At 43.5% G+C, this 13,493-nt stretch overlaps 1 protein-coding gene across 3 annotated transcripts in view; it reads right to left on the reverse strand.

Annotated features, from left to right (window-relative positions):
- The window catches only part of MARCHF3 (membrane associated ring-CH-type finger 3), a 165,282-nt gene that overhangs the window by 6,152 nt on the left and 145,637 nt on the right, over nucleotides 1–13,493 (reverse strand). For all 3 annotated transcript variants that reach the window (XM_080973178.1, XM_080973179.1, XM_080973180.1), the window contains one exon: nucleotides 11,235–11,444. In XM_080973178.1, coding sequence (XP_080829304.1) covers nucleotides 11,235–11,444 — 210 coding nt within the window. The remainder of the gene's footprint in view (nucleotides 1–11,234; nucleotides 11,445–13,493) is intronic.

A 13,493-nucleotide genomic window follows, 5' to 3' on the forward strand; every position in this document is an offset into this window, starting at 1 on the left:
GGCTTCTAAAAGTCTGGGTCTGTCCCTGGAAAAAAGGGACCCTTGGAAGGTCTGTGTTAGGGACAATGTAACTTAAAAAAACACACCTTTTAATGGCATGGTACCCAAATCATAAATAACCACACCTGAAATACAGCTATTAACAACTATTGGTTTTCTCTACCATACCCTCCAACATTTCTCCGATGAAAATAGGGACATCCTAAGAAAAAGCAGGACATTCCAGGATCAAACTGGAAACCGGGATGGCTTCTCTAAATTAGGGACATCCCTGGAAAATAGGGACACTTGGAGGGTCTGCTATGATAACCATTCCTCTAGGCACTGCCATTACGAAACTCAGAAATGTCCTGAGCAATTCATTTGGCCTCAACTTATCTGTGGGTATCTCAAAGCCAAAATTAAATGGGTGACACTGGGTGGCAAAGTTTAATCAAGCACCCATGGATTCAGCTATCCTCTTGCGATCCAACTGGCACACAGAATGCTTCTCTTTGGCCAGTACTCAGTTGTGGCAGCCAAAAGCACTGCAAGGCAGCAAATGGACTATTGGAAACAGAAAAGCCAGCACATTTTGGAAGCTAGCAGCCTGAGGTCGCTACCAAACTTAAAGTTTGGCTAGCTACTTTCTGTGATTATTTGGCCGTGTGTGCGATTAGGCAGCGTGGATTATCGGAGCTGCACTCATGTCTTTCCTGCCGAAGAGTTTTTAATGGGCTAAAAATAATCACCATACAACATTTGAAACCAAAGTGCTCAGGGAATATTACAGCCGAATGTTATGAGTGTTTGTCCGAGCAAAGGAACAATTAGATTCGCCTATAACGATCACTGTGTAGTTTGGGGTCACCTGCTGGGCCATTGTGAGTGAATCTAAGAACAATGATCTAGTGTCAATACTTTTAAGCAACAGGACCTAATGAAGCACACTGAAATATCAAAACTCGGCATGCAGCTGGACAGAAATTGAGATAGGGCTTGAAAACATCTATATAGCATCCCAGGAGGTTAGTTGTACCGAGCCTTGCCGGTGAGATCAGTCGGTTAGATCGTGGTGCTGATAACGTCAAAGTCATAGGTTTGAGCCCTGTATGGGGATATATTCCTGCATTGCAGGGGGCTAGACTAAAATATCAGGGGTCAGCAAACTTTTTCAGCAGGGGGCCAGTCCACTGTCCCTCAGACCTTGTGGCGGGCCGGACTATATTTTTTTTTGGGGGGGGGGGAATGAACAAATTCCTATGCCCCACAAATAACCCAGAGATGCATTTTAAATAAAAGGACACTTTCTACTCATGTAAAAAACACGCTGATTCCTGGGCCGTCCGTGGGCTGGATTTAGAAGGCGATTGGGCTGGATCCGGCCCCCGGGCCTTAGTTTGCCTACCCTTGGATGATCCATGGGATCCCTTTCAACTATGATTCTATGACTTTGGGGCAACTATGTTGACCCATTAGGGGTTCAGCTGGCAAGCAGATCAGAATTGCCTCTCAATCTCAATAGTGAGGACCCCTACACTATATCAAGGCAAGTCATTCCATACTCTGCTCAACAGTGCCTTACAGAACACCTAAAGACACAGTTGTACTTTGGATCTTGAACGCCTTGTGACTTGAATGTTTTGGCTCCCGAAGGCCACAAACCCGGAAGTGAGCGTTCTGGTTTGGGAACGTTCTTTGGAAGCCGAACGTCCGATGCGGCTTCTGATTGAGTGCGGGAAGCTCCTGCAGCCAATCGGAAGCTGCACCTTGGTTGTCAAATATTTTAGGAAGTCGAACCAACTCCCGGAATGGATTCCATTCGACAACCAAGGTATGACTGTACTTGAATGTGAGGGTTGGTTTGCCTGTAGGGCGGCCTCTAGACTGGACAGAGAGCCAGGCGAGAGTAAGGCTGAGGCTCGTACCATCTCCCATTATGTACAGAACCTTTAATGTCAACCACAGCCTTTACGCTTGGGCCTAACAACATCTGTGCCCCACTTTTCATGGATGAATCATGCCGGTTGCCCTATTATGCACTAAAACTTCCATGTGCAGTGGAACGCAGGAAGTTGTCATACACGGAGTCGGGCAACAGGTCCATCTAGCTCATAATGGTCTGCGCACTAGTAATGGTTCTCCAGGATTTCAGCCAAGGGAAAGTCCCAGCCCCAGTGGTGTGGCGTGGGGAAGGGGGCCACAGGGGCGGTTGCCCCGGGCACAAAATTTCAACACCTGGCGCTGTCTCAATACAGCTACATGCTTCCATCTCTGGGCTCCACTGAAAACAACTTCTCAATGAGAACCAGGAATGACCTCTCCAGACAATACAACTCTTCTTTTCTTAACCCTGCACCTGTGATCTCCTGGGTGATGTGGACACCTTAGGCAGTTGCGTGTGCATGCATACTCCATCCATTTCCTTCCTACCCTGCTTCTGTGCAGCCCTGGGCACTGGTAATCCATGCTACGCCACTGCCCAGCCCTACCAGGAAATGTTAGGCATTGAATCTGGGCCTTTTCTGCATGTAAGGAAGATGCTCTACCACTGAGCTATGCAGCCATTCAGTGGGGGAAGTGTGTGAGCTTGCAGCTTCCTCCAGCGCATAGGCCACATGCTCGGGCCACGTGTCGCATAGTTTCCTATGGAACTTGTTCCCATTATATATGTTTAGCACTACAGTGTACAAGTCCTCTGTATACACACTGCGTCCTCTTATTATATTGCCAGCTTTGTGTTCCAACTGTTATGCATGTTCCCTATTAAATTGAGCCCCTGCTGATACACAACGAAAATCTGAAATCTCTTCCTCGCCTGAGCTGGAGAGCACATTGCCTCATTAATAAAGCCCCCTCCTGTTGGACCTAATAGAATAGGAATGGAATCAGATCTCCCACTTGGCAGCAAAGACAAGCTATAGGTTACCATGCAATTGATAATTTATTAGAAGTACACTCATCTATCTAGTATTCGTATCAGGCTTATGACCATGATATATAAAAATGGGAAACAATGCAAAAAATATGTGAGGCTTATAGATATTTTGTTCCTGGCTGAAAAATACTTTAAAAATAATAATCTCATGAGTTATTTTAAGATGCAAATTATTCTGAGGAGTTGCACTGATAAATAGTTGTTAGCATTCGCAGTTAAAATGCATATTCACCTGAGCAGCGATTAAGCATATTCACGGTGCAAGTTAAATACTGTGTTTCAGGAAAGAACTCCTCCTACATCACTCCAAGTCACTAGCAGCAATTTGGGAGACATAATAAAAAATAGGAAGCTTTCAGGGCCCAGAGAAAGAGCGGCCAGCACCCTATAGTTAAAATGTCAACTTAAGATGACATTTACAGTCCATGGAGTGCAGCAAAGAAGCAGAGGAACATTACTGGAAAATAGAAACCATCAGTGATAAAAGTGTTAATATGCTCTGTATGCTCTTAATGTGCACAGAGTAATAGTTTCACAGCCCTTTTCTTTGAACAGCTATTTTCTGGAGAGAAGAGAATCTGTTATGAAAGGCTGACCACCATGTAAATGCTTATTAAAGAAATATAATATACTAGAGAAATATGAAAAAGATCTGTATTAAAAAGAGGTATTACTTTCCCTCCTTTGTTACTTGCCTGTTTTTTCAGTGTCTATATGTGTTGTGTTGTGTTGTGTTGTGTTGTGTTGTGTTGTGTGGTGTTGTGTGTGTGTGTAGTCGTACCTTGGAAGTTGAACAGCTTAGTTCCCGAACATTTTGGCTCCTGAACATCAAAAACGAGGAAGTGAGTGCTCCGGTTTGTGAACTATTTTTGGAACCTGAACGTCTGACAGGGCTTCTGTGGCTTCCGATTGGCTGCAGGAGCTTGGCTGTAGGGTTGGCTCTGCTATTAGCGGGGGCGCCATCTATGGGGTCCAGAGGGCCGAGGATCCCCCAATTGTTTGTTTGTGTGTGTGTGTGTGTGTGTGTGTGTGTGTAGAATGGTACCTCGGGTTAAATACTTAATTCGTTCCGAAGGTCCGTACTTAACCTGAAACTGCTCTTAACCTGAAGCACCACTTTAGCTAATGGGGCCTCCTGCTGCTGCTGCGCCACCAGAGCACGATTTCTGTTCCCATCCTGAAGCAAAGTTTTTAACCTGAAGCACTATTTCTGGGTTAGTGGAGTCTGTAACCTGAAGCGTATGTAACCTGAAGCGTATGTAACCCGAGGTACCACTGTGTGTATATATAATTTAGTTTTACAAATTAAAATTTACATTCAAAATCATGAATTATGAAAAAATAAACAACAATTCAACCATATCTCTGGATTCCCCGCCCACCCTTCCATGGGTTCCGTCGCTAGTCCTTTTCCGCTGCATATTTTAAGTCGCTCCAATTTTTAAATATCCCATATATCCCAAGTTCTTGTTACATTACAAGTGTTATTCAGATCCTGCTAAAGAGCTCAGCTGTGTGTGGTGGTCTCCAAGGTAAGTTATAAATTCTCCCCATTCTTTATTGAAATTCTGTTCTTCCTGGTTTCTGATTTTCCCAGTCATTTCCGCCATCTCCGTGTAGTCCATCGGTTTGGTCTGCCATCCCTCTCTGGTGGGATCTTTTTCTTCCTGAGGATCCTCCAAATTTTAAGCAGAGAGATGGGGCCCCCTCAATATTCCTTGGCGTATGACAGCCCTCGCCGGCCCCCTCCAGCTATGACAGGCCCCACTGGGCCCCACCAGTGGCCGGCCCTGTCAGACATCCTCCTGCCACATGACGTCAATTATGTGCACTGGGCCACCCCTAAGTTGGGCGGAACCCATCCCCTGTGGGTATTAGGCAAAGTGATGCAGGTGCAGATATTGGGGGACGGAGCCTTCTATGCCATGGGGCTCATCTTAGGCCCTCTAAGCTAGCCTACTGCCCTCAAGCGAGAAGGTTGTGGGGTGCTGTCACAGCAGCCATGATGAAGCAAGATTCAGTTGCCAGCCTGATAGGATCCTGTACATGGAAATGGCGAGATAAGTGGTACCATCATGCCCATCATCTCAGGCAGGCCAGCCCTGGCAGACAGCACTGTTTTATTTTAAGAGATTCTGCGTCTCCACAAAAACCTTTCATATTTTGTCTGGGATCCTTAATCCACCCCATTCAGAGTCCCCGAGGTGAACGGCAGCTCTTAGCACCACTTGATATAAAGCAATTAAAGAAATGGTGATTGCAGAATTTTCCATCCCTCTTAAGAGCCTGCTATTTTAGGGCATCGCAAGTATGATCTGCATTAAAATGTTGCCGCGAAGAGTGTTCTTGTTCATTGTTCCAGGCAGTCAGACCACACCCTCCTTCAGGACAATCCATTCCACTTCTCCCTCCATTTTCTATGTGCCCCCCCCAAATAAAACCACTCCATGGTTACTGAGCACATTCAGTTCTCAATGAGCTGTTTTCCGCACGCAGAATGATCACCCCCCTTTTAAAGGAGAAGTTAATTTCTGCAAACTTTAGGATTCCTGCAAGCCAGAAAATACCACCTGCTTGTGTGCAGATGGTACCAATTTAGCTGCATAATATTTCGTTTATAACCTATTCCCTTTGTATTTAGAGGTCCTATTCCTCCCTCAGCTTGGCAGAAAGTGAAAATAGTTGTTTCCAGGAAAGCTGCCATTGTCTCACAGCTATATGGGTACTGGAGTGACAATAACTAATACCACAGCTTCCTTCCCTGAAAACCTTTGCTGGTTGCAGAGATAAGGCTGTTGTGTCGCAAGCTGCTGTCGTGTTTAGGTGTGGAGATTTCCTTAAGGGAGGGTGGACCGGGTCAAACTGAAGGCTATAAAGATTTCTGCAGCGTCACAAACTGGTAGAGGAAACAGGGAACAGGGCACCAGCCACCCATTGATTTATGTTGAGTATTATGAGCGCTAAACAACACAAAGAAATAGCAGCCCGTCTAAAATTAAACGGTTTAACTTATGCAGAGATTGCACAGCTGACAGGCACCAATTTCTTTTGGCTGCTTTGGAACATTTATTTCATTTACTTGGTCTTAAGATAAATGCCAAAGATGCAGTTCTTGAAAAGCAGAGCAGGAAAATATGCACCTCAGATATATATATATATATATATATATATATATATATATATATATATGTCCACTCCAGTGGTTTCCTAACTGGGGGCAGTCAAAGAGCTACTAAGCACATGGCATTTCTTTAGAAAGGTACATATTTGGAAGGGACCAAAGCAAATCAGGTTCCAAATCATTTGGTTTACTGACTGGAGGAGACTGCTTGCACTGTAATCAGAAAACCGGTGACTTTCAAAGGCTGGAACAGATAACAAACAGTGGGGTGGTGGCAACAGAAAAATGTTAGTGTGAAATTACAGACTATGAAATTGGGGAGGCAGATGGAGGCAAAAGAAAATAAGGTCAGAATTACACCTGGAAAGAGTCTTACAGCACAACCCTACAATAATGATGATGATGATGATGATGATGTAAGGTAAAGTTAAAGGACCCCTGGACGGTTAAGTCCAGTCAAAAGTGACTATGAGGTTGCTGTGCTCATATCGCTTTCAGGCTGAGAGAGCTGGCATCTGTCTGCAGACAGCTTTCCGGGTCATGTGGCCAGAATGACTGAACCGCTTCTGGCACCACGGGACACTGTGACAGAAACCAGAGCACATGGAAATATCGTTTACCTTCCCACCGCAGTGGTACCTATTTATCTACTTGCACTGGCGTGCTTTTGAACTGCTAGGTTGGCAGGAGCTGGGACAGAGCAAGAGGAGCTCACCCCGTCGCGGGGATTCAAACCGCCGACCTTACAATTGGCAAGCCCAAGACCACAGTGCCACCCGCGTTCATAATAATAATAATAATAGTAAATCCCTCCTCATCTGACTGGGCTGCTCCAGCCACTATGTGCAGCTTCCAACATATACAAAAACCTAATAAAACATTAAATATTAAAAAACTTCCCTATACGGGGCTGCCTTCAGGTTGTCTAGTTACTTATCTCCTTGACATCTGATGGGTGGGTGCCACTACCAAGAAGGCCCTCAGTCTGATTCCCTGTAACTTCACCTCTATCAGCTGATTGTCTAATTTTTCAATGTGAGATACTTTCATTACTTTATTGTTTATATGACTACATTTGTTACATCTTCTGTTAGTGATTACACAACATGTTTTGATGCCAGGAGCCACCTTGAAGATGGTTTACTATGGAAAGGCAGCATTCAAAGACGCAAAGATGGCGATAAGTTTTAAAAGTTGGATTTTCTGAGATATTGGGGGGGGGGGGAGTTAATGACATTGAATGGATGCTCTGTAAAAGGTGAGTGGAACTCACTGTGGCTGTTCTCCAGTAAGAGCCCAATGTAAAAGCTGCCAGAGTCTTCTGGCACCTTAAAGGCAAAACAGATTTATTGTCACATAAGCTTTTGTAGACTAAAGCTCACTTAAGCAGATATATGAAGTGTCATTCTCATTTTGCAGAGGGGGGGGGGGGATATGACCGTTGGTTCCAAAAGATCACGAAACGCAAGAGGCACAGTCACAGAATGTCAGACTGTATCTCTCACTGCATGACCTTTTGGTCCTGCTGCTTACTATTTTCTTTGTAGGTCTCTCTCTCTCTGTAATTTCTCTCTCTCTCTGACAAATGAGGATAACACGCCAGGCATCTTTGAAAGCTTATGGCACACTAAATCTGCTAGACCTGTAGATATGCCCATAAAAATCACTAGCCTATCCCCCCCAAATACTAGCCAACTAAGAGGCTTGTCACCTACATTCTCATCCTTCACAGCCATTGTAAAAATGCTGACTACTCAACTTCCACTGGGTAGGATGACAGATGAGAGACACATCACTCTACATCCTGTTTGCCATTTCCATGCTGGTGATGGAAGAACTTTACTCCCTTGATGGCTAGCACAGAAACCAGGTGGGCTTCTGGGAGAGGTATGGAGATTCTTCTTCTTCCTTCTTCTTTGGCAATCACTTGTAGCCGAGTAAGATTGTCTTCCATAAACACAGTTTTAACAATGAGTCTGTAAGAGACTGTGGAGGCAAATGCTGGAACCACATGTCCTTCCACAGTGTTGATCACGGTGTGGATTTGCCAAGCATGCCTTCCTCTTAGCACGTTTCTCCCTCGCGTCCTGAGTTGAAGCGTCTTCAAAGCCCATGACATCTTTGGTAAAGGCTGTTCTCCAATTGGAGTGCTTGCAGGCAAGTGTTTCCCAGTTGTCGGTGTTTATACTACATTTTTTTTAAGATTTGCCTTGAGACAGCCTTTAAACCTCTTTTGTTGACCACCACCATTACGCTTTCCATTTTTAAGTTCAGAATAGAGTAGTTGCTTTGGAAGACGATCATCAGGCATCCGCACAACATGACCAGTCCAACCAAGTTGATGTTGAAGAATCATTGCCTCAACACTGGTGATCTTTGCTTCTTCCAGTACACTGGCATTAGTTCGCCTGTCTTCCCAAGTGAAGTGTAAAATTTTTCGGAGACACCGTTGATGGAATCTTTCGAGGAGTTGGAGATGGCGTTTATAAGCGGTCCATGTTTCACAAGCATACAGTAAGGTTGGTAGTATAACAGCTTTGTAAACAAGCATTTTGGTTTCCCTGCGAATGTCCCGGTTCTCAAACACTCTGCATTTCAATTGAGAGAAAGCCCCACTCATAGAGCTCAGGCGATGCTGGATTTTCGGCATCAATGTCGGCCCTTGTGGAAAGATAACTGCCCAGGTAGGAGACGTGATCGACATTTTCCAATGTTACACCATTGAGTTGGATTTGTGGTGCTGAAGAGGGGTTATTTTGTACTTGTTGGTGCAGCACTTTGGTTTTGGAGATATCTGTGTCTCCGTCCACTAAGCCACTCTTACTGCATGGAATTCCCAAGGCTACTTTAAGATGCCACAATATTTTTCGTTCACAAAACTCAAAATATCTATTTAATGCAGGGATGGGAAATCTCAGGCCTAGGGCCCGAATGGGGCCCTCTGTTCATTCTTTGGGACTCTTCACGCCACAGCCTCCTTGAGAGATTCTGCCTGGCTGGAATGTGTCCTTGAGCTATGATGATGCCCACTTGCTTCCCTGAACAGAGGCCGGGGAGATATGCATCTGTACAGAAACTTCTGACATTGGCGTGGCTCAAAATGTAGGCTTTTGTGCTCAGATAAGAGTCGCAACTGTTGGTCCACCTGCCTCTCTCTCTGCCCACCAAAGAGATCCAGTCCCCGCATGAGGGAATGCACCCAAAAAAGGATCCCACCCTCGATTTAGTGTGTCAACAGGTTAGTTATTGCACATTGCTGAAAACCTGAACATAGATGGAACTCACTTGTTTCCACTACTACAACTTTGATTATTACAACAGGCAGGGTGCATGGAGGAGCAGATCAGGTACTGCAAAATTTCAGGTAAGGAGAAGCAATTTCAGGGATGTCAGTTTTTGCCTTTCACATCAGGGTATTTCAGATGTGATGTACACACAGTTTAAACTTGCTATCTCATAGTAACACACACACAAAAGTGCAAGTATTGCAAGCGCAACTTCGAAAGCACTTCTACTTCCATGTCAAAATGCCTGTGGGGTGCTGACCTCAGACTCTCATCTGCTGCAACCAACATGCCTAATGGTTAGGGATGAGGGGGAGCTGGAGCCCAGTAACACCCGGAGGACCAGAGGTTTTTCCATCCCCATCCCTGCTTTATAAGCTGCTCCTTTCCCCAAATCCGTGTACCACAATAAGACATCTTCCAGGCAAGAGAATTCAGTGCAATTTCTCCATGCCTGTGCATCAGACTGGCAGTCCCCTGGAAACAGATAAGGCCAACTTGACGTATTCATGTATTCTGTCTCCAACGAACTTGTGATCGAGCTGCCAACCTTTCCCACAGATTAGAGGAGCAAGTTCAGTCAGTGACACCAAGTCACAGATGTCTAGACGAGGAAACCAGATTGTATTTTTAAAAGTGCTAGAACTCAAATTAGTGCAGTAAACCCCCCCACAAAACCAACCTTTCAACACTGTAACAACATTATCGTTGTCTAACCTACAGTGTTAAACTAACAGCTTCAGACTTGTTATTTCTGAACATCACTGAGCCTTGGAAAATGTTGACTTTTCAGTACTCCATATCAAAGGAATGAGAATGGTTCAGTTCTTTCCCACTGTAGTTCATTCAGTGCATTCCAGGTTGCTCTTGCCCAGTGTCAACAGAAGACCTATTTAGGGAGACTGAGAAAGGTCTTGTGAGCTTCTTGTCCTGAGGCAAGTTCAGCTGTCTTGCAGAATTTGCATTAGAATAAGAAAGCACACTTGTCTCAAATGTTTTCTTCCAACACCCACTAACTGAGGAAAGGAATGTATGCTGGGTGGGATCCCTATATTCCAGATTTTATTTTGCATTTAGCTGATATGGAAAGGTATTGCTTTGTAGGAGGGAAGCATCCACCTCTCCTTTGCGTGTACACATCGGAAACTGAAGTGCCCTGCCTCTTCAGCCCATTTTTCCAAGTCCATTCAACTTCTCCCTTCTCTAATTAGAGTCTGTCCAAAGTTCCTCTGTTTAGAGGCTAACTTTACATCTCTCAGGTGCCAAAATCCCAAAGGAGCAGAAAATACTATTGATGTATGCGACCACGGCTGCATGGATGTTACTGGCCCAGAGATGGAAAGAAGATAAAGTCCCTACCAGAGAAGAATGGCAGATGAAGTTAATGGACTACGCTGAAACGGCTAAAATGGCGGGAAGAGTCAGAAATCAGGAAGACCAAAATTTTAACAAGGAACGGAGGAAAATTTATAACTTATCTTAAAGACCACTCTAAACAGTTAAAAGCGTTGGTAGGGTTGGAATAGCACTCATAGTTTAAGGTTGATTCTGGACATAATGGAAGAAGTAAAAGGTTTGGATTATCATAAAATATGTGGGAGGAACTGATTAATAATAGGACTCACATTGGGGAGGATGGAAGTCCAGGATATTCCTTGGAATCTTGTTTTTATGATTTATTTTTGATATATTTCTGTAAATTTTTAAGTTGAGAAATCAAATAAATAAATGTATAATAACTTTACATCTCCACAGTCAAAATCAAAGTTATGAAGCTGGATCCTCTTTTGATAGAACAAGAGTTGTGCGGGGTGATCTCTGAACACTGCTACATTATGGCAACATGAAAAAAACCATGGCTCTCCAATCTAAATGAAACTTAACAACAAAACAACAAAAAAAGAGTACTTACTAGTGTCCAAAAGAGGTAAATTGTGAAGAGTGCGACAGTGAGTGCAATGAGGCCAACAGCTTCTAGCCTACTACTAAAGTGCAGGTGGTCCACTGCTCCCCGAAGACACAGCCAGCCAGAGATGGTAGCCAACGGAGTAATAAACAAGAAGCACACCATGTCCCCAAACAAAGTTCGTTTCTCGTGCTGGGGGCCGGGATTTCTTAGCCACTGTAGAAAGAATTAGCATAGAATAAGTCTCAGCAAAATCAATGCTTTCATCGGGATAACTTGGCTCCCTTCCCTTAACACAACTCACAACATTCCACTGTCTTTTTAGTTAGTTCTCTGCTCGGTTTGTAAAACGGATGGTTCAAACAACCCAAAACACAAGCCAGTTGATCGCAAAGAAAGAAAGGAAGGAAGGAAGGAAGGAAGGAAGAGGGAGGGAGGTAAGGTTCACAGGCTATGGAGGACTTGATCACAAATTTATTGACAGCTGCATGAATTATTATAGCTGGAAAGTGGAATATAAAATGGAAGAATGGTATGAAGAGGTGTGGGATATAGCTATTAACAAAAAATTAACATGTGCCATTATGGAAAGACGGGGAATATGCTGGAGAAATGATTTTGAAGAGATGTGGAGGATGTTTGTAGAATTTGTACTGTAAAAACGGAAAGGTGTCAAGCCATCACAAGAGGTGTTGAAATTTTGGGAGGTTGGATAGTTACAATGGAATGGTTTCAATGGTGGGGTGCACATGTTTATTCTTATTTATTTATGATTATTACTTTGTCAAAACAAACAAACAAACAAAAAAGAAAAAGAAAATGCTGTTAAAAACCACTATTAAAAAGAGGTAAAGTGAAGGTGTGTCATCTGAAATAGGGTAAGTTGGGTTTATTTGCTGTTTTCATTGACTTTTTTTTTCATTTCTGGGGTTCGATACTTGCAAAAAGCTGATAATTCACTCAGTGCTGTAAAAATTATTTAAGAATTTCTGTGCCATGTTGCAAAACAAAGTCCACACCCCACACACCCTGCTCCAAGGTGGCTTACAATCAAATGGAAAAAGATAGACAATATAAGACCAGTATATAAAATGTTAAAACAGCATCACGAAATAACTCAGACCAGGAAACTAAGTCAAATGTACTGTAATTTAAAAGCATTTTAAAAGCAGTATCAGTTTAAAACCCACCCCACCCTCTTTCTCTCAAAGAGAGAAAAAAAAAGTATTTAATGCTTATTTAAAAGAAGATAGGGAGGGAGCCAAGCAAACCTCTTGAGGGAGGGAGTTTCAAAGATATGAGGTAGCTGCTGAAAAGGCTCTTAGGAAAAAAAACTTATACAGACCAAGTATATAGGACAGAAAAGCACTTATTCTCACCCTTTCCCAAATCTGGACATTTCACAGCTTATCTGGGGAGTGCTGGCTTTTACAGGTGTGTTTTGTAAACTGAAGGTAAAACTAATTTAATGAAGACTAGTAATGGCTCTCTTGTTGAAACAGCATCAATAACCTGCCTTGTGATTTATTTACATATTTGTGAATGGATGGGCATGGGCATAGGAACAGGCTGAAAAGATCACTCTTTTTTATAATTTGCCAAACCTCTAGGTAGAGTCTGGGAGAGAGAAAACCACTGGCTGTTAGAGGTGCCATGAAACCTGTTACTTACTTACTTACTTTTTTAAAGAGGGAATTGCTAAAATGCAATGCTAAACAGTTTCGGATTACAATGCAAGAGTAGTCCATGTATTACAGTTTGGGACCAGGAAACCTAAAAGATCGTTTCCCCCCTTATATATCCCACCAATCATCAAAATTGCCTCCTGCGGATAACATCTTAACCAGGAGATGCATGCAATGTGGGAATCTGGCCTTCAGTGTGGTGACACCTATTTTTTGGAACTTCCTTCTGTTACATTAGACAGGTACCATCCATGTTGTCTTTTTGGAGCTTCGCCTTTCAACAACGCTTTTCGGTGGAGATATTTATCCTAGCTTGCACATATATTGGAACTACAGTGGTACCTCAGGTTAAGTACTTAATTCGTTCCGGAGGTCCGTTCTTAACCTGAAACTGTTCTTAACCTGAAGCACCACTTTAGCTAATGGGGCCTCCTGCTGCTGCTGCGCCGCCACTGCACAATTTCTGTTCTCATCCTGAAGCAAAGTTCTTAACCTGAAGCACTATTTCTGGGTTAGCGGAGTCTGTAACCTGAAGCGTATGTAACCTGAAGCGTATGTAACCCGAGGTACCACTGTATTT

This window comes from Podarcis pityusensis (assembly GCF_964106645.2).
Source record: "Podarcis pityusensis genome assembly, chromosome: 11".
Classification (NCBI taxonomy): domain Eukaryota; kingdom Metazoa; phylum Chordata; class Lepidosauria; order Squamata; family Lacertidae; genus Podarcis; species Podarcis pityusensis.